Source organism: Phalacrocorax carbo, chromosome 5 (assembly GCF_963921805.1).
Source record: "Phalacrocorax carbo chromosome 5, bPhaCar2.1, whole genome shotgun sequence".
NCBI lineage: Eukaryota > Metazoa > Chordata > Aves > Suliformes > Phalacrocoracidae > Phalacrocorax > Phalacrocorax carbo.
The window spans coordinates 27,081,338-27,107,293 of NC_087517.1; the positions used below are offsets into that span (position 1 = coordinate 27,081,338).

A 25,956-nucleotide genomic window follows, 5' to 3' on the forward strand; every position below is an offset into this window, starting at 1 on the left:
GGTACCTACCAGGCTGTATCACAGCCAAAGACCTTTCTACAAGAAAGAAATGGTGCAGAGGGAAACAGATACTTCTTTCAGATGTGATCAACAGATGACAAACTCTGTTTTCCAAAAAACCACCACAAAACAAATAACTGAACAAAAAGTCGTGTGGACTGCTAGCATAATGTACCTGTGAGACTGGAGTACAGAGGGGTCTGGCTGCTGAGGAAAGGAACTGGATTAGCACTGTGTATTATTGTATAGTGCCCAAGCTCCAAAAACTCTGTGGACTATCAATACAAATAATGAGGGAGAAGAGCAGAGAGAAGTTACTTGAACATGAGGTGATGATTCATAGATGAGGATTAAAAAGCAGTTCTGCAGAAGCCAAATAGGTATCCTTGCAACGGCAACTCACTTTTATGGCTGCAAGCTGCAGTGTCAGACGCTACAACAGAATATAACAGACATCTTGGGGACAGTCAGGCCGAAGCTCCACAGCTGCTGGAGGGACTTACTGCCACACAGCAGCTGCAGGAGGTGCTGCAGATTCATATGGTGGCCAGAAGGAATGAGAAAGAATGAGCCAAGGGTAGGCAGAGAAGCAATCCATTTGGGATAGAAAACAGCCATTTCTCCTCTTGCCCTGTTGCTACTGCCCCCTCTTACAGGTAGCATAAGTTTTCAGCAAACTCATTCACACTGCTTTTTGTTTCTGCTAGAAAGTCTGTAATATAAATAATTAATATCAACAAACTAGACCTATATAATGAATATAAAAACATATTTAGCAAAGCTTACCTAGTCCACATAGATATACCATGGGTTTGGAATGAATCCCAGAATTCTTAACATTTTTTTTCAAAGGTTAAGCTAGATCTTTCTCAGCATGTCTTGCTTCCTCTTGGTGGAATACAGTTACGTCCCTTGCTCTGGTGGCCTTTAAGCAAGTTAAAATCTGACTCACTATCACAATCTGTTCCATGAAGAGGATTCTTCCTCTTCTGCTGCATGGTCTCGAGTGGTAGTAAATACAACAGATTTGTCTCATTTTTTTCTGAGCTGGATAATAACACAAGACCATAGCTTGAACTTTACTGACACCCTAGTCATTGCTGCACTAGAGCACATACTGTTTCATCATGTTGAAATTAAAAGACAAAATGGTGGTAAGTGATATTTTGATGCAAAGATGGAAACACCTATGTTTATTCTAAGGTACTGGAGCAAATCCAACTGTGTTAATGGATGGTGTAGCTTTCTTTTTTTTTAACAGTTTTCCATAAAAGTATGTTCCTCTGCATAACAGAATAAAGTTTATGCAGGCTGGAATAAGTATGTCACTGACTATTCTGACTACTCCATCTCATCAACTACCAGTCCTTATAATGCTATCCTTCTTAAATTGAGATTTCCAACTTAATTCAACAGCAGTTGACTCCTGGTATCTGCTATAATAAAAAATTAGTTGAGGAAAAAGCCCTTTTCTCTGTTCCCTCACCAGTTTTTTGCCATTTCACTTCCCTTGAATTATTGAGAGCTCTACTAACTTTCCAGTTTGCTGGTATCATAAATCTTGAGGTAAATTAATTTTCTCCTATTTCTTTTAATACTTTTTCTCAGTAAATCCTGGTCCCCTGCTTCAAAAAAAAAAACCCAAAACAAACCAACCAACCAAACAACGCAGAAGAAAGGAAAAATAAAACAGAAGCAAACCTAATGAGCGGGGATTCAGTTCTAGAAACAGGCATCTGGTATAATTTAGGATGTTCTCAGGTGTCCTGCCTGACCTCTAACCACAGGTCCCCTGTTAAGTCTACCAGCCTGGTGTGGATGTCCCAGATACCTCAGATACTCAAATGAGAAGACACTTGGTTAGGCATCTAATTCCACTCTGAACACCAGCTAGAACATCTTAACTAGATCATGTGAAAAATATTGTTGAAGCAACCTCGGTTATCACTGCTGTCAGGTCAATACTATTATTACAGATAAAATTCCAATCCAAGGACCTCAAAGTTCAGGCTATTACAAAAGCTTTAGTTTGGTCTTACTTCATAGCGATGGCATTTTATTTTTCTGTTTTTCAAGACTTTGGGTCATCTCTTCAGTACTACAATTTCTCCTGGAATTGACAGAGCCTAGAAGGGGTAGTCAAACTGGTTATGCCAGAATTTATTAGCAGAAAAACAAAACTTCCAAACTGACCAAACTGCAGCTAATGAATTGTAGAAAAGGGCAGATATAGTATGATGGCAAAAGTCTATGAGTACAAGTCAAAACCCATAATTCTTATTTTTTGGAAGAGGATAAACAGATCAGGCTAAAACTAGACTAAATTTTTAGTTTGTACACAACTGTTTTCTTCACATTGTGCTTTTAAAAATAGTTTTAAAAGTACAAGAGACTGGGATATCCTGAAGAATTCAGTTAGGAAACATTCTTTTCGAATTATAATATGGTAGACGAAAAATAGCATAATCCTAGCAACTTTTATTTTTCAAGATACAGAAGGCATCAGTTCAACATTAGATATGTTTACTCCCACACTGGAGACAACCTATTTTAAAATTTTCTTCCATCCCCAATATCAGACTTTTTCTTCCTGTAGATAGCTGCAGATCCCTGCCCCTGAATCTGATGCCAGAACACTTTCGCCAAAGCTAAACCTGCAGACACACTAGCAGAAGAAAACTGAAAGCTTTGCAATTTACTGTATTAATTTAGCAGGAGATTTGACAATTATCATAGAATGGTTTAGGTTGGAAGGGACCTTTAGAAGTCATCTAGCCCAACCCCTGTGCAGTGAGCAGGGACATTTTCAACTAGATCAGGTTGCTCAGAGCCCCATCCAACCTGACCTTGAATGTTTCTAGGGATGGGGGTCCTACCACCTCTCCGGGCGACCTGTTCCAGGGTACCACCACCCTCACAGTAAAAATTTTTTTCCTTATGTCTAGACTAAATCTACCCTCTGTTAGTTTAAAACCATTACCCCTTGTCCTGTTACAACAGGCCTTGCTGAAGAGGTTGCCCTCATCTTTCCTATAGTCCTCCTTTAAGTACTGGAAGGCTGCAGTAAGGTCCCCTGCAGCCTTCTCCAGGCTGAACAACCCCAACTCTCTCAGCCAGTCCTCATAGGAGAGGTTCTCCGGTGCTTGGATCACTTGTGGCCCTCCTCTGGACCTGCTCCAACAGGTCCATGTCCTTCCTGTGTTGAGGGCTCCAGAGCTGGATGCAGTACTCCAGGTGGGGTCTTGCCAGAGCGGAGTAGAGGGGCAAAATCACCTCCCTCAACCTGCTGCTCACGCTTCCTTTGATGCAGCCCAGGATACAGTTGGCCTTCTGGGCTGCAAGTGCACATTACTGGCTCATATCCAGCTTTTCATCCACCAGTACGCCCAAGTCCTTCTCTGCAGGGCTGCTCTCAATCTCTTCATCCCACAGCCTGTATTGATACCGGGGGTTGCCCCGACCCAGGTGCAGGATCTTGTACTTGGCCTTGTGTACCTCATGAGGTTCTCACAGGCCCACCTCTCCAGCTTGTCTAGGTTTCCTTGGATGATATCCCATCCTTCTAGTGTGTCAGCTGCAGGGCTCAGCTTGGTGTCATCTGCAAACTTACTGAGGGTGCACTCAATCCCACTGTCTATGTCATTGATGAAGATATTAAACAGTATCGGTCCCAGTACAGACCCTTGAGGGACACCATTTGTCACCAATCTCCATCTGTACATTGACCACTGGATGCAACCATCAACCAATTCTTTGTCTACTGAACAGTCCACTCATCAAATCTGTATCACCCCAGCTTAGAGAGAAGGATGCTGTGGAGGGCCTTGTCAAAGGCCTTACAGAAGTCCAGATAGATGGCATCTGTAGCTCTTCCTTGTTCATCACAGAAGGCCAGTAGGTTGGTCAGGCAGGACTTGCCCTTGGTAGAGCCATGCTGGCTGCCTCAAATCACCTCCCTGTCCTCCATGTGCCTTAGCATGGCTTCTAGGAGGATCTGTTCCATGATCTTCCCTGGCACAGAGGTGAGGCTGACAGGATGGCAGTTCCCTGGGTCCTCCTTTCTACCCTTTTTAAAGATGGGCACAATGTTTCCCTTCTTTCAGTCCCCAGGGACTTCACCTGACTGCCATGACTTTTCAAATGTCATGGGGAGTGGCTTAGCGACTACATCAGCCAATTCCCTCAGGACTCTGGGATGCATCTTGTCAAGTCCATAGAGTAGGTATATCCAGGTTCCTCAGGTGGTCATGAACTTGATCTTCCATTACAGTGGGAGGGGCTTTATCCCCCTGGTCTCCAACTTGCAGTTCATTGGCTTGGGAAAGGATGAGGAGAGGTTACCAGTGAAGACTGAGGCAAAAGAAGTTATTGAGCACCTCAGCCTTCTAATCTGTTGATACTAGGCCACCATTCTTGTTCACTGGGGGGTGGGGTACGCTTTCTTTGACTTTGCTTTTCTGGTTGACATACCTGTAGAAGCTTTTCTTGTTATTCTTAACCTCCCTTGCCAAATTCAGCTCCAGGCACTGACTAGTCTGAATTTTTATTGTCTATTGGTCCAGACCAGTGAGTATCCACAGTGTGAGGAAAAGACTGCAGACAAGGAAACCAGTTTTCTTTTTCTCACAGCTGAATATCCACTGGTCTGTATGTCACTCATGCAATAGATAAAGCATTACTAGAATCAGGTCAGAATCTTCAAACACCATGCAACTGAAATTCGTTTAGGAGAACAAAACAAAGAAAACTACTTAATAGCTTACTTCTGTCATTTCTATTTCATTTGCTTGCATAATGTCGATCAAAGAAAGTTCAAAGGAACAAAATGCCCATCAACAACAAGGAGCGTATTAGCCTTGTAGAGCTAGAAGAAACTGCAAGTGTGAAGTGGCTGAACTACAAATCTCATTCTGCAATGTGCCACGCTCAAGGTTTTAATGCAGGTTATCACAGCTTGATGCCACTCAAAAGGCTTTCAATACATCCTTAGGATGTTACATGGTGGAACCAGTTCACTGAAAGCTTCAACAGTTAAGGTTCACAAATATCTGTCTCCCTTTTCCCCTATCTGCAAACACAGGATGGATTGTAAAGACTATTCCACCTCCTAAGCACAATTTCACATTATAAAGGGACCAAAAAGAAAAATACAAGTGATGAGTCCAGATTTTTATTTCTATGAAGGAGTTTTTAACAAGCTAAGAATGAACTATGCATCAGCTTTTCAAGGAATAACTGCCACAAGAAAATATTTGCCTGTGTGTGCGTAAGAAAACTCCATCAAGGGACTACAAAAGAATCTGCAGAGCTTAGTTGAAAGGCCATTAGCATTACCTCAGTGAAATTATGGCAATGCAGATTATGGGAGGGTGGTGGTGAGAATAGTATCTGAATAAAATAAGATCTCTCACTCTCAAAGAAAAAAAAGCAACAAACACTTAGATAAATAACTCTCAAGGTCAAAAGACTGAACCTGGAGGAAAGTTTAATATCTTATGCAAGCTTCCCAGGAGAAGCTGAATAATCTGATGAAAGGCTAGACAGCTTTTAAAATAGAAGTGCTACACTATGAAAAGTCATTCCCCAAATATTCTTCTATGCTGTGGTTGTGAAACTTAAATTTATATTTGAGTATTTTCTAGTATTAATAATAATACTAGAATCTCAGCACATCCTAAAATAAAATTTTCAGGTTGTTTTTGAATGTCCTGGTAAAGCAAACTGCCGTAGAAAGTAAGGAACTGCATTTTATCACTAACAGCAGCAGAGTCATGATATTTCATCCTTTCTTACAACCACCCATTGCAAAAGGACGATGATATTTTCTACTACCTAGAACTGAGCATACTGATCACATTTAGAAAGAAAGGAGCACCATACCATATGAATACACCTGCCCCAGAAAAGGAAGCAAGGCTATAATCTGCCATGCTTTTGTGATGCCACCATTGAAAGCAGAATACGATATGCACTTTTTGTTCTACTTTGTAAGTCTAGATAGGAAGAATTGCTTGGCTGGCAGATGTACGGAGTGATATCATATTTCAGCTCTTTTTTTTGTTTTGAGCCACTAAGTTGTGATTCAATCTGTTTGCTTGAAGTGCTGTTTGTCCACCTAAATGTCAGTGCAGACAAAGTGAGCGACTCCTCTAGAGACAGGACCTGTCATCAGAGGGACCCTGACCTCAGGAGGAGAGGGAAAAGCAGGAACAGGCTGAGCTGCCTCCCTGGTGATGGAGTAAGGACCAGCTCAGAAGCAAGATTCAGATCCATGGAGTCCAGGGAAATTTTTAGAGACTTTATTGGTTCCTTGTTTTAATCAGTAAAAGTAGGTATCTGGATCAAGTATCAGAACAGAAAGATTTTTTTTTTAACCTTAAATCTTAACCATAAAGAGGAAAGACAAGTGAACTAAATATTAAATAACAACTTTTGAAATCAGTTAACTAAGTAGATATTGCCACTTCAAAGAAAGTTTAATAAGCTTGTCAAAAGGTGACAGATCTAGAAATCAATTTGAAGGTATGATAGCACTGCTTCAAAATCCTTACCAGAGAGAATCAGAGTAATAGGTATGGGTGCTTTACTGTAAATCGCTAGGAGCACCAAGTACTCAAAGCCTTTGAGGAGGTGTCTGCAAACTATTTCTTAGACTGAAATTATAACAGCAAAACACATAATATTAAGACATCACTTAACAATTTGTTCTTACACTTGAGATCAACAAAAAATCTGAGAATTCGGGGGGGGAATTATTAGGTTAATGAAATTAGTAAGTAGTCTCCAAGTATATATTTTTAAAGTGTTGAAGGTCATAACTGTCTTAGATACAGTTTTCTTAGATTTCTTTAATTTTCAAGCTACTCAGGAAAAACATTAATTGGCTATATATTTTAAATATATCAATGTACTGTTTTGTAATGCATTTTTTAAAAATTACAACTCAGATAATAGTTTCCTTAAACTTTAGCATCCTCAGAAAGACAGCTAGAAGGAAATGTTCATATTTATTACAAAAGAAAGTTACTGGAAGAGTGACTTTATTAAGAAATCAGAAGACATTATCAGCAAGGATGTATTAACAACATGAAAAAGATATTTCTTCTGGAAGAAGAGTAGGCATGACATGGAAGACTCACAGGGTAGCTTTTCTGTCTGCTCTGCCCCCCCGCCTTTTTTTTTTTTAAATAAATTCTTTTTGCAGTACCTCTTGAAGGTTTCTGGACTGTCAAATGAGACATCGTCAATGGATGTGGCATTGGATAATGTGCCAGACCCATTCAAGAAAGTCAAAAAGCAATGTACCTCTATGGACTTCCACCTCTGAGTGGACAAAACCTCAGCCCAGCATAGGCAGAACTGGAATGAATTGTTTGGGAAAAAGAGGTTTATATTAATTACACCCATTGTACAAAAAAAAAAAAAAAAAAAGAAAAAAGGAATGACAATAGCCGATACTCACGTCAGAGTTAAAGCGAAGCTGGCAGACATTACAGGAAATTACTTGTTTCTTCTTTGGGGGAATGGACACTCCAAATGTATGGTTTATGACCGCTTTTTGCACAGGATCCATCTGCAGAACAAACAATAATCAATGTACAACTTTTCAGGGCAATATACAGCATGGAAGAAAAATCAAAAATAACACTTTCTGCTGAAAGCTTTTTCTTTTCCTTCTTGAGATAAACAGGAGGAAATAAAATTTCAGCCATCATAATAATTAGATTTAATGCAGTTTAGGGAATTGGTAGCATGCCAGAGCTTATGAATAAAAGGCAGCTCCATTGTTGCTGCCGTCCTCAGGCTACTAGTTCCTCCCCCAACACTGCTGCACATCCTCAGTGCTGCAGGGCCCCACTATCACGTCTGAATTGCAAAAAGCCTCCTGAAAGCCTTTCCCTATCACCTGCTGATCCAGCAGCCACATTATGAGAAGCCACTTTTGCCCCCTAACAAATCACTGTCATTTATCTCTACTTGTTTTTCTGTTCAGTGATAGGTATTGGCACTTATTTGGAAAATATTCTTTCCTGGAGACTTCTTTGTAAAAGGAGGTCCTCTGCAGGCCCCATTAGATACATCACTTGCTGGGGAAAAAAGGTTGCAATCCCCAAATATTACCATGCAGAACTGATGAGTGACAGAGCCATGGGAAGGCTGATGTTTGGCGGAGGACACAGGGAGCCTTTGCACCAGGAAACAGTGCCTCAGAAAACATTTTGACTCTGTGAAAATTGTGAGATAAGTGAAAAGCTGAATATATTAATCCTAAATTTGACTGAACGTTTTCAAGAACTGGGAACTGATTAAATCTTGGCTAATACTAGGACTCCTGCTGGTCACCAGTTTAGAACATCCTCAAGATCACAGAGAGCTCTTCTGTTAACACTGCAGGAACTGGGGAACAGCACCGGATGTTAAAGGAAAAGTTCCTAACTGCTACTGCATCGAGGCCTCAGTTAAGCATACTATGTAAATTTTTCTGGTGTGGCATGGACACACATTAAAATTAATCTCCTGACTCAAAAAGATTCAAACATATATTTCTAATTCATATAAAACAGAATGTCTGCGCTGATCTCACAGCTGACCCTGCTCTGAGCAGGAGGTTGGACCAGATGACCTCTGAGGTCCCTTTCAACCCACGTTATTCCTTGAGCATGTGTGCACATGTGGTCCTCCATCCTATCTGAGATAAGAAATAGATTCTGAAGAGGAGAGGGCAAAAAAATAGCAGTCTACAAGAAAAGGTAAGTGCTTATTTCCTAACCCTGTTTTTAAACTAGCACAGGAGAAAATAGTTCAGTTTGTTATAGAAGCTTGCTTTGCAGTCACAGTGACTGGCTTTTTTCCTTTACAGTACTATATGAGGAAACCAAGCCTGGCTCTTTAATCTCAGATGATACACATCACACATTTGATACTAGGCTGACATGAATTTGAAGAAAGAACTTGCTGACAGTAACCTGAAGTTAACTGATTCATTAGTTAAAGAACTATAACAGTAAATCGGCTGCTTCCAGGATTTCTAAACCTAATAAATAAATAAATAAACAAATATTGTCATTTTCCCTTAGTACACATTTAAGCTTCCAGAGAAACCTTCACTAAGGGTGATCTCCACATATATGCACCCACGCAAATACAAAAATTCAACAAAAACATATTGCATCATAACTGCCTAAGAAGCCATTCTCCAATAATCTATTATCTAACATTAAACACTTAACTTTTTTTTTACTACAGCTACATAGGCTTCTTGCTACATTCCTTTTAAACCAAAGGCATGGTCTTGCAAATGTCATTGCTAACAAATTTTCTGGAGAGATTATGTAATTTTTCTCAGCTTTTGCCATTAAATACTATATTTCATTGCCATAGGGGTACCATATTAAGACAATTACAAAAGTAAAACCACCTTGTCTAGAATGAGCTACTGAATTATTAAATGACACTGCAGTGTTGTTACAATGAATGTGATGAAGTGTAAAAAGCCCATAAAATAGATATCTTTATTTCCTGTTTCCACTGTTTCTAGAATATAGCGACAGTCCAAAGCTTAAAAACTGAAAATATACCAAAAAAATCCTGTTTCTAACTTGTATCATTTATTTCATCACCCTGCGTAATATATCACAATAATACATGCAGATTAAAAGGTTTTTGAGCATCTGTTTTATAATAGATAAGCCAGTCAATAGCTATTATTACATTTATAGTGTATATTAAAAGATTGCTGTATCATTAAGGAATAGCTTTTTTTTCCATAAATGGAAGGAGTGTTTTGTTTTTCAACTTAACTACTAATTGTCAGATCATGTAATCTAGAACAAAAGAGTAATGCTGAAAAGTACCTCAACCATTTGAAGTGTCTGAGATCGGTGAAAAGAAATAGCAAAAATACGCACTAGCGTCTGCAGTCTCGTTTAAAAAAGTAAAAAGAAGCAGGGATCAATGATTCCTCTGTGCATTCCAGATAACAATCCACAGCGCTAGCGTTAGGCAATTCAGTTCAAAACCACACAGTGTAGACTATGCACAAAGTCCCAGTTTCAAACAGATGCAGCAGCACAAGGACAAACTCTCACAAATAATACAGCTCACGCTGCCTCCAGAAAGTACCACTCAGGATCCCCAGGGGAACGGTTAATGATCCTTCCCGAACCAGAGCTCCACATGTAGTCTGGTCATGATTAGAATTCAAGAAGTGCATCATTAACAATTAATAGGTTTTAAATATATCAGAAACTGGGGTGGATTACAGCACGCTGGAAAAATAAAGTAGTATATCTCTGTTAGAAGATTAATGCTGCAGGGTAAACCGATCTCAGATCGCCACAAAATTATCCTCTTCATTGCAGGGAGGGAGGAGAAGGAAAGAGGGAGACAGTCATTTGCTGAGGTATATGTTAGGAAATGACACGGCGTACTTTACTCAGTGGGGAACACCAGTATTTAAAAACCAGTTCTATAAAACAAAATAATAACAGAAGCTAACAGCTACCACAAATGCAAATAAAGTTCTGCACTACGCTGTTTATGCTACAGGAAGAATTGGTAAAGCGATTCACAGTGCTCTGGTAGCCATAACTAAGCTTAACAAGCTTTCAGACTTGTTCTCCTATCTCAACTGGTTTAATAGAAAGTTAAATTTAAAAATGACTTTTCAATAAAAGTTGAAGATACTATCTTTTTGCACCAAGTCTCCTTAAAACCACCTGAACTACTGAAGAGAGCAAGGATTTACAGAATCTGGACAGGTTTCAGCAGTAATCTTCTACAAATTCTTCTATTTCCTGATTTCAGAATATGCAAACATAAGAAATACTCTGCAACTACTGAGACTGGCAACAATGACTTTCAAAGCACTTAAAAAATGCAAATGTAGCAACAGACAATCCAAAAGCATAGAAGAACTGCTGAACTCTACCAAAGCTCCATTTAGGCTATTGTTTTTTCCCCCAAACAAACATATGCAATTATCATGAGAACAACAGGATAAGCTCAAACATATACGGTATTTTTCCCCAACTATTTTCACAAGGTCCACATATTTTTTTGCACCAGAAATTTTCCAGAGCCAGATGTTTTCTGTGTACTTTGTAAATCCCAGTGACTTTCTCCTGCATAGCCATTCCTTGAACAGACGTAAAACGTTACCTCCACTCTTTGCAGTGAGTTCCAATGCCTACAACCTGCTGTGTCAAGAAATGATTCTTTTTGGCAAATGTAGCTCAATGCAACTCAATTTCATAACACCTGTACGACATCCCAGGTTATCTCTACATCGCTCAGTCATTCTGTGCATGGAAACTATTCCATTCCTTCCAGCATCCTTGTGGCCCTTCTCCATTCTACCACCACTTAAGAAATTCAATCAAATATTTTGAAGACATGGACAGAAACCATGACAATACTGAGGGTGGATCAATACTGAACTCTGAGCTGGTGTTTTTATGGAATCACTATTATAAACCTGAAGTCTCACTCCTAAGTGTTAATGGCTGTGCTGGTTCTGGCTGGGGTAGAGTTAATTTTCTTCACAGTACCTAGTACAGGGCTATGTTTTGGATTTGTGCTGGAAACCATGTTGTTTGACAATACAGGGATGTGTTCGCTGCTGCTGAGCAGTGCTTTCAGAGTCAAGGCCTTTTCTGCTTCTCACCCCACCCCACCAGCGAGCAGCCTGGGTGTGCACAAGAAGCTGGGAGGGGACACAACTGGAACAGCTGACCCCAACTGACCCAAGGGATTTTCCACACCATATGACATCATGCTCAGCAATATAAAGCTGGGGGAAGAAGGAGGAAGAGGGGGACATTCAGAGTTAACAGGGTTCTTCGTCTTCCCAAGTAGTCATTACACACCCTGCTTTCCTGGAGATGGCTGAACACCTGCCTGCTGATGGGAAGTAGTAAATTAATTCCTTGTTTTGCTTTGCTTGCATGTGCAGCTTTTGCTTTACTTATTAAACGACCTTTATCTCAACCCCCAAGTTTTCTCACTTTTAATCTTCCAATTCTCTCCCCCATCCCACTGAGAGGAGTGAGCAAGTGGGTGTGTGGTTCTTAGTTCCTAGCTGGGGGAGAGGATTCATAGCTTATTACTTTCTATGTTAAGTTTTGTGAAGATTTGCTTGCGTATGCATCACTTCACATTTATCTAGATGGAGCTTCACCAACCATTTATTGCCTGACTTCTCAGTCTCATTAAGGTATTTCACAATGTTTTGGCCTTTGACCTCACTACCTTGGAGAACTTCACCATTAACAAACTTCCTCAGCTCACCTCAGAAGTAACTTCTTGGCATGTAACGATCCTCTTATGCCAATTTAGTTTTCTTAAAAATGTTTGCTAAGGCCTTTTGTGAAAACCCTTTTGGTAATTCAAAATATGTCAATTAATACATCCTTATTCTACACCTAATGACCTAATTTTTAAGCTTTCATCCTCTTTCTGATCTGCTTAGGTATTGAAACATGCTAAGCAAGTATGATACCTGCTATTGATACCACTCAAAAAAAAAATCTACACCCAAAAGCTCTGTCTTCACATAACAGCAGCATAACCTTAAATCTGAATAAGGTTTAAAATTGTGACTGGGAATTTATGCCCTCAGTTCAGTTACCTCTCATCATGATGTAACTCTTGGGTCAAATCTAGAGTTGTCTGTTAGAGAAGCCTTTGTAAACAGTAAGTGGGTATGAGAGATTTAACTGAGTATCACTTAACCGCTGGGCATTAAGAAGCTTCTGAAAAAACACAGAGTGGCCCTATGGCACACTGTGTTGTTTTACCCTGATAAAGCAAAATTTTACACCGTACATGGAACAAACTGATAATATAATCCAATGCTTCCCTCTGGCTATCAAAGGGAGAAAACAGTGGCATATATATGAATTACTAATGCAAAGGCAGCATATAAATTAAGTTCTGGGATTATTTTTTTTTAAACCATTGGACAACACGCCTTATTTGCGTGCCATTATTATTATTATTAAAGTAGGCAAACAGCAACAAACATCCTGTAGATCAGATCTTTTCAATATCCTAGATCACAAAACCTATATGAACTCATCCTGTGTTTCAGCTCCAGTTGTCAGGAAAGCCGAGCACGCTGCCACTGTGGAGAAGGACTGTATGCTGAAGCTTATTGTAAATTCTGCCATATATACACAGCCTCCTACCATAACTGTACATATAAAGATGAGTAGCGACTGAAGTGAATACGCATACTCAACAGAGCACGTATTTAAAATGCCTAGCATAAAACCAGAAACATCAACATTGTGATGCAATACTTCGCATGCTAGGCCATCACAAACTAGCAAGAATCTGTTCACGTTCGTGCTGCTTTTGTCCCAACAGGGAACTTATTTCTCATTTGGCTTATGCTAAGTGTAATTTACTGTTCAAATGAATGCTATGCTGTTATACATTTCCTTGTTTATTTTGTGTCAACAGGAACATTTGAGTCAGCTCTACTGATGGAGGTCTACCTGAAAGGAGGTTGTAGAGTGGTGGGTGCAGCCTCTTCTTCTAAGTAACAAGCGATAGGACAAGAGGAAACGGCCTCAAGTTGTGCCAGGGGATGTTTATATTGGATAGTAGGAAACATTTCTTCACCAAGCGCTGGAAGAGGCTGCCCAGGGAAGTGGTTGAGTGACCATCCCTGGAGGTACTTAAGAGATGTGTAGACATGGAGCTTGGCGACATGGTTTAGTGGTGAACTTGTTAGTGTTACGTTTATGGTTGCTCTCAATGATCTTAAGGGTCTTTCCAACCTAAACAATTCTATGATGTGCATAGCTTCCTTTTCTTGTGGGAATTCCATCAATGCTCCCTGTGTATCGGCCCTCCTTGACCAGCACAGAGCATGTCCTCACAGAGATGCATTTCTGTATGGTGAGGTTGCAGTTCTCTAAATACCGCCTCTTCACACCTCTGTTCCTCACAACATTTTGGGGTTTGAAAAAACAGGTAGATGTAAATAGCCAGTAACCAAGCCAGGGGAGGGCTTTTGTCAGATTCCCAGCAGCTGACACAGTCACTTGTGTGAATGCTTAATTATAAGAGTAAGAATTATTATTTTTTTAATTCTGAGTAGATGTCTTTCCCCAAGTGCAGAAAGACATAAGCACCCACTAAGAAAGAAGTCAGACCAAAGGAACTTACATCTCCCTTCCCACATGGTTCCCAAAATACAATAACAACATTGTATTCTGAAGGCAAACCTCTCTACGTGCAACTTCTGTGTTTGTCTCTCCCCCCTCTTGATCGATTTGGCAGCAAGCTCCAGCTTCCCTAAGGAAAACAGTGGCTGTGATAGCTGTGACCCTCCACATACTACTACCAGTCAGTGAAATCAGCCCAAAGGCATTTTAAAACAAAATAAAAATCTTGCTGTAATTCACTTACTAACATGTCAGATGCTACAGCTATCCATGAAGAATTGTTGAAATGACAGTGAGTACTTCAAAAATACAAAAGGAAAGGGAGACATTTGGAGTGTACACTTCTTCATTTCTAGTACAAGAAAATGAAAAGGGCACACAGAGCTGGGAACAAACTTTTATATCTTAAAAAAGATAAAATACTAACAAACTAAGCTTCTACATTTTCCTTTTAGAGATTAAGGTTTAGCTAATTTTATTTTTGTAAGTTCCACATTATTTCTGTTAACAGTTGCAGGGCTGGAATCCTGGACTTGGGAGACTGAATTTCTGTCTCTGGCCACTAGCAGATACTTTTTCACATCTGGTCCTGTGGAATAAAACAGAACCACTTGGTGTGCTACCCTCTTGCATGCTTCCCTTTTAAAGTCCAGCTTGCACGGAAAAACGAAAAAGGGGACGATTCTCTCTGTGTCCGTATCCGCAATCACAAAGAATAGTGAAAGGGTTATCTACAGCAATTTATAGGTTTGTTTTAGGCCAGAAGGAACCATTATGTCTGATTTCCTGAAAAATGCATGACACAATTTCATTCACTGGAGAGTTTCAGCCCTTCCTATTATGATGTCCGATAATTTATGGTCAGCCAGAGCCTAAATTTTTTTGGGAAAACCCCCCAATACCTTGATTTAATTTTCCAACTAAGATAAATTTATAACATTACTGAGGAAGCAATGCTAATAATCGATTATTCCCACAATTAGAATCCACATCTTACCAAGTCTATTATAAGCCTCTTGATCTAGTTGTGCTTCGCTATTAAAGGTCACCCTAATCTCAGATACCTTCTGAATGCGTAGGCACTTGTACACTGCAATCAGATCAGCTCTTAACCTTCTCTCTGATAAACCAAATAAGTTCCTTAAGTCTCTCACTATAAAAGCCTTGATTCATTTAGTAGGTTTTCTGACTCCTTTTCAGATTTTCAATGCGCCATTGAAAAGTAAGTACTAAAAGAACAATGTGCCTAAATATACTTTCTCTTTACCTGCTTAGTTACCTCTCTTTTGTTTGAACAAGAAATGCATTAACCTTCTTGCCTCAGCACTGAATTGGGAAACACAGCCCTAAGTCTTTACTGACATGCCCATTTATCCATCTTGTGAGCTAGCACAAATATCACCATCACACATCCTCCTCTATCTTAGGATGTGTTCTGGCCCAAGCCTGGGAGAGGGCACTGGCTGAAATACGACCAAACTGGGAGACTTACATTGAAGCAGAGACTGCTTTTGGTAGGGTTTTCACTTAGAAAGTCTAATTTGCAAGACTTATTCAGACCAAGCTCAGGAGGCCAGGGGTGAATCCCCCAGCCTTCTCAGTAGAATTTTGTTTCTCCTAAACCAGTCCAAAATAGTGGTCTAGACCAACATAAATGAAAGGAAAATCATCCTATGCTGTTCAACTGAAATAAAATCAGTGATTTCCTAATCTTTTGCCCTTCTGTCCTCCTCTATCTTTGCAGTTCTCCAGCTTAAATCAAGAAACTCTGATGTTTAAAAAAAAATCAGGTAAATAACTAATATCTCCCTACCCCTCTTTTCTCCCAATATAACGTGATATGATTAAGCACACAGATCAAGAAAGAACTGAGGAAAAACCCTTTTAACACTTTTTTACTACTATTTTTTCAGTGCTGGGAACATTTTCTCTGCCTTTCCCTTCATCCACGGTACAGTTATTGCAAGTTAAAAATAATTTCTGGTTTAGAAGATCGTATTTAGGAGATCCTTAGAAAAAGTATTCTAAAAATTAAATACCACTGCTGTTTTAGAAACTGTTGTGTAAAACAATATTAAAATTTAATATATGGTTCCTGTAGAAAGACTTAACCCAAAGAAATAAAGAATTTGTGTAACACTACAGCAAAAAAAAAAAAGAATTCTGAATCTGGTCTCATTTTCTTATAAGGCTTATTCTCAACTGAGAATATAAATACATAAAAGGATTGTGTTTGTAATGTGAACACCAACAACAGATTTAACCCTTACAATAGAAAAATGTCAAATTTTATGCTCTAGACAAAAGCAGAGATTTTTTTTGTAAGTGAAATAAAGAAACAGAAAGCTGCTGAAAATGTTTTGGGATAAAAGAGAATTCCATCCCCCCTCAAGCAAATGGAGAATGAGGAAAAAAGCAAGTATCTGAAGTTTAATGCTTTTTTTTTTATTCTAAACTGAACCAGCTTTAAGTAATCAGTAGCTTTTTAAAATCAGCTGCTTCTTTAATTCATCCCATTACTCCTCTACCATAGTACTTGTATCCGTAAGATTAACTTTTAGGTCCATGATAGACCAAACCTGAGAAAAAGAACAAAGTCAAGTACAAACACAACGGTTAAACTAATACTCAAGGAATATTTCTCTTCCCCTTGTGGCTCTGCTGGCTCACAAGTTTAACTGTACATGAGTTGCTTCACCTGAGCCTTACATTATTCATTTGTAAAATGGAGATGAAAATATTTGCAACCTCACAAAAAGGCTGAAAGGTCAAAATAACATATTTACAACTCTTCAAAATCATCTGATGGAAGATGCTATATAACTGCTATTTATTATTAAGGCTGCTGTTATTCAGAACACTTGGCCGTGTTCAGCTAAACATAAAAACCAGTACCAAAACCATCTTGCCTCCAGATCCAGCAAAAATTAAAAACATGCTACAGTTTGATACTTGCTGAAAATCAAACCAATAACATACTCTGAGAGCAAAGCTGTTCTTGTTACCCTACCTATTAACAACTGTCAGTAAAATAACATGAATAGGTAAAAAAATATGAAAAATTACCTTTCAGTAGAATCCTGCCAAAAGGCTCAAGCCTAGGAGCTTGTAGTCAGACAAGCAGCTTGTATAATGTGGGTAAACAAGATTCCTGATTTTTGCTTTCATCTTTGAGATGGTCCTTAGATATGACCCTTTTCTGCTTAAGTGTCTGCTCTAAGTTTTTGTGATAGTTTTCTTGCTCCCAGCCTGCTCCAGAACACCAACAACTCAAAGATGAATGCTATTCCATTAGGTAGGTTTGAATTTCCTCTACAGTTCTAAACTGTGCAAAGAGAGATTAGGGACAAATTCACGGCCTAGATTAATTCTGTGAACAGAAGAGAATAAAGACAGAGGAAGCCTAGTCTTCTGAAATGAATTAATACCATTAACTTTCACAACCCCCACAGAAAAATCTAAAAAGAGGATAAATTATATGTATATACATACATTTGAATATAAATGTAAAATGGCTGAATATAAATGAGAAGCAAATCAGAACCGAGAACTGTATAAGTATACTAGCTGACAGCTGTCATCTAGTCTTCACAGTAAGGTATAATAGGCTTTCTTCATTTAAAAAATCAATAACAATGTTTCTGGGTTTGGGTTTCAAATGAACATCCCTTTTCTAATTAGACCTGTTCTCAAACTTAATGTAGTATCAAAGTCTGTTGGGTTGGGCTTTTCGTGAGTGTGGGTTTTTTTTGTTTCATGGCTTTTTCTTCTTTAAATCTAAGTAAATGAGATACAAAGCAAGGTAGAAACCTGCCTCTTCTCACAAATACATGAGCAAGAAATCTGATCCTCTTTTCCTATTGTTAACTTGGGGAAGCAGCTGAAGTTCATGGTATCTCTACTGTGAGACCAGAAAGGTTAAATACAGAGAAGACCAGTCTGAAAGGCACAGATTTTCAAATCAGCCTTGCTCTGGTACTTGAAATGAGCTGGTCAGTGCTTCAAACCTGGGTATCATTGATTTTAAGGTATGCTAAAGACAGACAGGTTTCACACTATGACTTTAAATTGCCGTACAGTACTTTTAAATTGTCATAAAATTGACTGTATCTAGATTAAAGGACCACCAGCTACATCCACATTCAGAAAGAAAGCGTACAACAAGAATTAACTCTTAGGTACACTCTTACCATTTATTAATTAATAACTATTGCAGTAATTCTTAGTTTCTCATGTAACAATGTGAAGAAGGTCTTCAGGAGGGCAGGGAAGCCAGCTGCATATAGCCAGCATGCTGCCAAAGCAGTCACTTCTGTATTCAGACACAGAGAGAATTTAGATTTCTCTAAAAGTGCCCTAGAATTTTGCTTAGGAGTTAAAATTATAAACTAGCAAAACCTTTATAAGCACAGTGGTGTAACACATGCACCCTGTTTGTCTTAAACTACAGTTTTCCAACTGCTTGCTTTGAGGGGAAACATCTTGCTCACAGTCTATTTGCAACACTTCTTTCAGTGGTCTAATGCCTAAAATATTTATAGCTAACAACTCTTAATCATTGTACAGTGAACGTACTACTAACTTGACTAGAAAGCAATTCAATGATGAAAAAGTCTTCTTAGCTTTTCCCTGTGCTCACCAGTAAAAGAAATAAATACTGCTGAAGAGACTAGGTCCAAGCTTTCTTAAAAGACAAGGATGAAATAAGTAGCCAAGGAGTAGATTTTCTGGAGGACTCAGCAAATGGTAGGGTTTGTATGCAGCAAGTGTAATTCTTTACAGAATTAGGCTGATGACATAAGTACTTGTATGCACAACAATGGAAGTACTGGTGCAATTTAGGAGCCATTTCTCAAAAACCACACCATAGACACCAAGCTCCTGTAAAGCAGCAGGAAAAGGCTACTGCACCTGGTGATTTCTATTTCTCAGCAGTGCATGTCAATGCACTTTCTCCTTAGAGACAGGGTTTCCTATCCTGCTGCTGATCTCGGAACTGAGAGGAGGATGATTATCCATCCCATTCCTGTTAGAGAAAATACAAAAGTAACAGGAAATTTTAAACAATAATTAATGTTTGAAGAGATTCTCCCTTAAAGCCAGTCTGTATTATTTTAAGTAAGATTTTTTCCCTGAGAATAATATGTATTAAATGTAGGGGAATAGACAGGGATCGGCGACCGGAAGATCACGGGATGTAACGGAAAGATAGACTCCTCCCCATAGGAGTGGCAGGAACAGGAACCGCAAGAGCTATATAAGCGTGTGACGCAGCCAAATAAACGGACATTTTGTATCCATCATGTTGATGTCTGTGCATCACTGTCCCCAGGGCGGGCAGAGCCCTGTGTCCCGGAGGTATGCGGCCCAAGATAAGTTCTCCCGTAGAAGCGTACAGCTACAATTAAAGACTAGAAACAAGGCAGAAAGTATTTATTTAGACTCTCCTATTTAAAAAAGACTTGCTCCTTGAAGAGATTCCTGACAGGAACTAGGGAACCTGCATCTTCCTGTTAAAATACCACAAACTGTAAAAGCTGTCCAAGACTGATTGATAATTCCCTGTTTTTGGCAGCAATTTTTAGTTTTCCATATCTAACACTATGTATCTTACCAGGTGTTTGCTTCAAGCTCAATCTTTTTTGAAAGTTTCATCAGGAATGGCTCAAGTATTTTGTGGTAAAAATATACCACCTTAAATAGATATTTTTCAGGGTCTCCAAAGGCTGAGAAGAATTTTTCCAAAAACTGCTACCACAGTTGAAAGAGGTCTCTGCTTGTTTGCATCAAAACCATAGAAAGATAAGGAGGAATTGCTGGCTTTGTACAAAAAGCCTAAGGACACAAAGAAAAGGGCCTACAGGAAACTGAAGAGAGGAAGATATGGAGAGCAAAGGGACTCTGCAGCCAGGTACTGTGAGAAGAGTCAAAGAAGCAAGCAAAGACTAGCCACAGAGCAGATGTCTGTGCTGCCAGAATTTGGGCTTTATTATGTGGTTCCTGAACCTCTGCTTTCCTCACCTGTAAGTATCTGGGAGAACACCTATTATTCTCTTTTATTCCCTTTATAAAAGGAAGGCTGACTCCTCATATTGTAGTTTGGGTGATTCTGGCTATGATTTGGAAAACATGAACTCTTATATCCATAAAAACTAAAAGTGAAATGGGAATGTTTTTAAGTGCTTGACACAGGAATACAATGCAAACCTGAAGTGCCTTTTGAGCCTGCATGACTACAAAAAAGGGTATAAAATGTCTGTAAGTAAAAATTCTTGCCATTTCTTGAATAAAAAAACCCAACCAAAAAACCCCAAACAAAATACCCACCTACCCCACAAAATACCTCTTCTTCTAGGTTAATTGCTTAAATTTCCTTTCTGTGCTGTTGGTTAATGACTGGGAAGTATAGCACTTACAAAACTTCACCTGCTCTCCAGAGCAGAGTGTTTCGGAGGGAGGAGAGCAGAGCAGGTCACTCCCCTCCAGCACTTCATAAAAGGGAAAAGGGGAAATCAGAACGCATGGACAGGCTACTTCAGTAAAGACGACTATCGGTAACGGGTTGGCACCCTTCAGTTGGCTGCATCTGTAATTTGCTCCTCCTGTATACAATCCTGAGCTCCAGAGCGTACTTTGGCACTGCAGCAGGGTGTTAAGTGGCTGGATTCAGAGCCTGCTAAGGAAACAGCAAGCTCCCAAGCTGTGGGGCTGTGCCAAATGCAGAAGAGGCACTTGGCACAGAGGGGCGAGGGAAGCCAGCGATACGAGTGCCCTGTGCTCTTATCTGCAGACCTCCGCTTCTGCCTTGGCTGATTACTGGGCCCTTCAAATGACAACTAGATAGGTAGTAAATAAAAATAAGGGACATAATTGAAAATGCAAAAGAGGAAGGAGCAAATTAGTTTCTCCCAGTAGTTGTCTTGGGGGTAGGCCAGGGATACTTAGTCCAGCAAGGCTAATGCTGGAGAAGAGACAGAGATTTCTGACTAAGTTACTAGTCAGCTCCTCTTTCCGTTCCTGTAGCCCGTTCCAGCTGGCCCACCTTCACCGGCAGATGTAAAATACTTCTGGTCCACTTTGCAAGGAACTCTAATATAAAGAATCAGCATAAATCTACTTGAAGAGAAATAGACACTGAAGCAGTAACTAGGCCACATTAACCCCTGCGTCCTCTAAAATATGAAGGTATGAACAGCATTTAGAAACCAATCATGGGCTAGTTAAATGGAAAGTATTTTTCTAATGTGAAAGCTACAAGAGATGCTATAATCTTTGATTACCCCTGAGGCCATAACAAACTCAGAAGGAAGCATATGAATTGCTGATTATTTTCAATGATGACAGAATCTGAGAAGTTGCTGATACTGCTTCTGTGCAGACTGACAGGTCCCTGGCTGTACCACTTCGACGAAATTTGAATTATATAGTACTGCTACTGCTCTCATTTCAGGACAAGGTAGAACAGACTGGAGTTTTGACATTTTTTTTCTGTGCAGTATACATCCTTTATAGGGAGACGCAGACAGTGATCATTAAGTTTGCCTTGCAAGATGAATCCTGGCTTTCAGCCACTTTAGCACATGCATCATGATAACCTTCCCTGATGTGATCACAAAGCATCCTTTCTTCATTCAGTCCACAAGACGGATGACATGAGACAAAGAATCAGGGTGGTGTAGAGAAAGAATGGCACAGAAGGTGAAGCTGTGTGGTGGAAGTAGGTGAATGTAAAATTCAAGATTACATTTCAATAAACGCACAATGGGGACCACAGTAATCTTAACTTTGATTTCCGATGACTTTATGCGCTTTGACTTTGAAGTCTTACGGATCTTTAAATGTAATCAATATGCAAGATGTCACACGTTAAGGAATCATTAAAGCCATTTTAGTGTGCTAAAAAAGAGCTCTGCTTAAACAATACCTTTTTGTACACATCCATTCCAAATTGGAGGTACCAATTTGGGAAGTCCCTATAATGCTGTCTCCCATTCTGCTATAAACAAGAACATTTTAAGTAATACTGGCTGAGAATTTGATTCAATCTATGCATTTCAGACAAAATGGTATCAGCAAGAGCTTTTAGAACTTGATGCCAGGACAAACATGATGATAACTTTGGATCCGCTGCTGCAGCACTTCTGAGAGAGGGTTTGTCCTGCTGTGCAGCTACTCAGGTTCAGGCTGTGACAGCCTGATCTTGCCCATCCTGTTCTGACAAAACTATTTGCTGCTGCTGTGAAAAGGCCAGGAAAGGGAGCACCTATTCTGCAATACCTCTCTGCCTGGAATCCTTCATTCTGCCCTCAGAAGATCCCTTTCTGGCTGATCTGTTGAAACAAAAAGGCATCCTTGCTGAGGTATAAAGGCATGTATCCAAGGAGTTAGTGTTGTTATTCCCTGATTAATTTTTCCTATGACATAAGCAAGTCCTAAGGAATAAAGACAAATTTAATTGGGGCGTGAATTGATAAGTACCACACACATGTCCACAGCATTTTTAGAACTATTAATTTTTTAGGAGAAAGAGAAGGGGGGCATTTTAAACGAAATCACACAATTCTGTCAAGAAAATAAGATTTATATGGGGCAGGCATTTCTTTTAAAATATCAGGGTCTGCTCAGTTCTTCATTTTAGAGTACCCCATGCAGAGAGAAGCAAATGATGAGAACACTTTCACAAATGAAATGGGAACACTGGTGTTTCATCTGGAGCATCGCAGATGTTTTCAGAATTTAAAATTGTCAAAGTTAACTATATAAGAAAGGCTTTACCCCAGAATTTAAATGTATTTCCATAAATAAGAGAAGTTCTTTGGAAACACTATAGGGGGTGTTCCTTTAAACAGGTCTGTAGTTAATATAGTTTACCTTGTTTTTCCTGCCCCAGTAGTTACTGTATCAAGCTCCTGAGCAGAAACCTTTCTTTTTTCAGGCCACTGAAATTAATTTAGAGACTACCTCCTGGCAAGGTTTAGAAAAATATTTCTATATCTGACTGCTATTGAAAACGAACACGTGGACCCAAAGAAGTTTTCTCTTGAGACCCTATTTCTTTTTGCCACCTTCAGTGAACACATGCAAGCATGAACAGTGGCCGTGGCACATGCTGCAGGGTCCCCTCAGTCCTACTGAAGGCAAAGAGACTGAGTGCTGCTGCACACTAGAGGTTTCACTATCTACAGTCCTTGACAAGTCCTCCTGTGAGTGAAGTGCATACATTTTCTGATCGATCCATAAGGCAAATGATGGTGCTTTTTTGGGGGTGCAGGGAGGGGGTGGGGGGGTGGGGGGAAGGGACAAAAAGCTCTTCTAACATTCTGTTCCTACATAAGTTGAAAAATTACAGCACTCTGGATGACATATACTTTTTAGGTCAACTAGATTTATCTTCTACTCACTCGACCTTCTGGAAAAAGGCTTTTTACAAACTTTTGCATGCTCCCATACTCCCCCCATCACTTTACAGTGAAAAAAAATATATATACACAAACGTAGAAATCTATATTTGCAAAGGTTGTGCTAAGTTAGAACGAAAGGAAGTCCATGACAGGTGAGGTTCACTGTGCCTGTCAGTAGATAACCATGAATGATTTAGTTTCCCAATGAGCTTTAAAGTCCATTGTAAAAGACTGTTAGGGAAAATCAATACCTGCAAGATAAATGGCAAAGTGTGTGAATTATAAATAGAATAGTACTGAACCACTGTTACTCAACAAAGAGTTTAAACATGAAGTGTCTGTGGTGCATAGAAGCATGATTTTATATAATTATCAAGAATTCCAAGGGAGGAAGTAGACACTGAGTTGACAATATTTGCTGATTACCCCAGGCCTCTCTTTTTCAATAAAGCCCAGAAGTTTGGAGACAAATGATAGGTGTGAAGGATAAACACTCTGGGAGCAACCCAGATAAATGTAAGCTAGTGTACATAGGCAAAACCTGTCTAAATATCCAAATTAATCTGGCTCTAGAGGCTATTGCAACTCAGAAATTCAATTAATACCACCAGTAAGCAATTAATGTTGGTTGACTCTATAACTACGGCATCCCTAAAGAAAAGGGTCTCCGAGTCATTACATACAGTTCTGTGAAAAAGCTCTTCTATAAAACCAGTGCAAGTGGAAAGCAGACAAATCAATAACAGATAAAAATCTCAACTGTCTCAAAAATGAAAAAGGATGAAAATTAATATGAATTGCATCATGCCTAGAAGGTGAGAACAACACACTGCTTGCTTAAAATTTTATTGCGTTTTGGTCCTGCAGTTTAAACATACCTGGACTTTTAAAAATCTTCTCTCTCTTTGTACGTGCACAAGCACGTACCCTCCCAGTCTATACACATGCACATCCCCACATCTCCCTAGCAAATGCACCATTTTCACATATATGTTTTGCAATGAATTAGTAATATTTGCTACTTTTCATAATATGCTTTGGGCTGCTGACATTTGAAAGAAGCTGGCTGATATGTTACCTCATAACCACCCCACAACGCCACGTGCTGTAGCACAAGGCCTGTCAGCAAGACGTATTTGCAAGCCACAAAGAAAAAAATCCTCTTGCTGTTTTAACTTCAGACAGAGAGTGAGTTTTTGAAAGGAAACACTTGGCAGCTGTTCAGCCTATCACTGTCTGGCAGTGGTGACACTGCTTCCCTTTCCATTCCCCCCGCAATTACAGTGACAAGTGTGATGCTGTACAGTTCAGGCAACGGTCACGTATGAACAGATCACACTCGCTGACTTGGCAGAGCAGTTTCCTTCCTGTTGCTATTAGCTTCCTATTTGCTGACTCGTTCCATGCTGAATTACCTCCACACATGGAAACCTGAGTGGCAACATGCAAAACACTGGTTTTGGTGTACTCAATGCATTTAAGATAATAATTAATTAAACAAATGATAAAGTGCAACAGCAGAAAACCATTTTGATAACATTCAGAACCATTTTATGAGCTGTTAAAAAAGTAAGAACTACAGAAGAGAATGTTTTTGTTATTGCTGCTCCGATAAACACAGAGAACTACAGAAGCACTGAGCATTATTTTGCCAGTAGCATTATTTTTTTGCAAAAAACAATGTGCTTAACTATAAACTAAAAGTAGCAGGTTCATATTTTTCACATTCACTGGCTGTGCAATTTTAGACTTTATTGTTATTATACAGGATTAACAAGATCCTCCAGTTGCGTCACTGGCTGTAATACTTAGCTTAATTCAAGTGAGTGAAGGATCTAGGCCTTACCTGTCATGCTTGTTTTTCCATTAGCTTTTGCTTTTTCCTTTTTTACAGCACATGGAAATGTACATGCCCAGGGAAATGCTCAAAATTATTCTATCGCTCATCAATTCTCTGTATTTTTTTTCAGTGTGCAAACACCACCCCAGCAGACCAAGTTAAAAAAGAATCTACACCGTTCACAGCGAGAAGGCTGGGCACCCCCCAGTCTTTCACACCAGGGAACAGAAACCACCACAGCACAGGCAAAAAGGGGGCTCTAAAACTGTGTCAGCGATGCACTGTTTTAAGGCAGCTTCAACACTGGGTATTAGAACTGGCTTGGAAAGCATACACTGAAACTAGATGTGGAAACACCTTTACTTACTGTGTTAAAATTTGGGAAGAATCCAACAGCAGAGCTGCTGTCCACAGGGAAGGACATAAAGGGTTTGATATCCAGGGAAGGCTGCATCATCAAGGTAGGTGTGCGCACAAGGGTGGGAAGCGTAGTAGTGCCTGCCAAGAGCAAACAAAACCAGGAATTCAGAGTATTCTTTCC

The 25,956-nt window shown here is 39.5% G+C and overlaps 1 protein-coding gene across 7 annotated transcripts in view; it reads right to left on the minus strand.

Moving 5' to 3' along the window:
- The window catches only part of ZNF385B (zinc finger protein 385B), a 140,993-nt gene that overhangs the window by 33,113 nt on the left and 81,924 nt on the right, over window positions 1–25,956 (minus strand). For 5 of the 7 annotated variants that reach the window (XM_064451732.1, XM_064451735.1, XM_064451736.1 and 2 more), the window contains 2 exons: window positions 25,783–25,913; window positions 7,463–7,573 (listed from right to left, as the gene is read on the minus strand). In XM_064451732.1, the coding sequence (XP_064307802.1) occupies window positions 7,463–7,573; window positions 25,783–25,913 (242 nt within the window). The remainder of the gene's footprint in view (window positions 1–7,462; window positions 7,574–25,782; window positions 25,914–25,956) is intronic. The other 2 variants (XM_064451739.1, XM_064451738.1) reach the window with 1 other exon arrangement.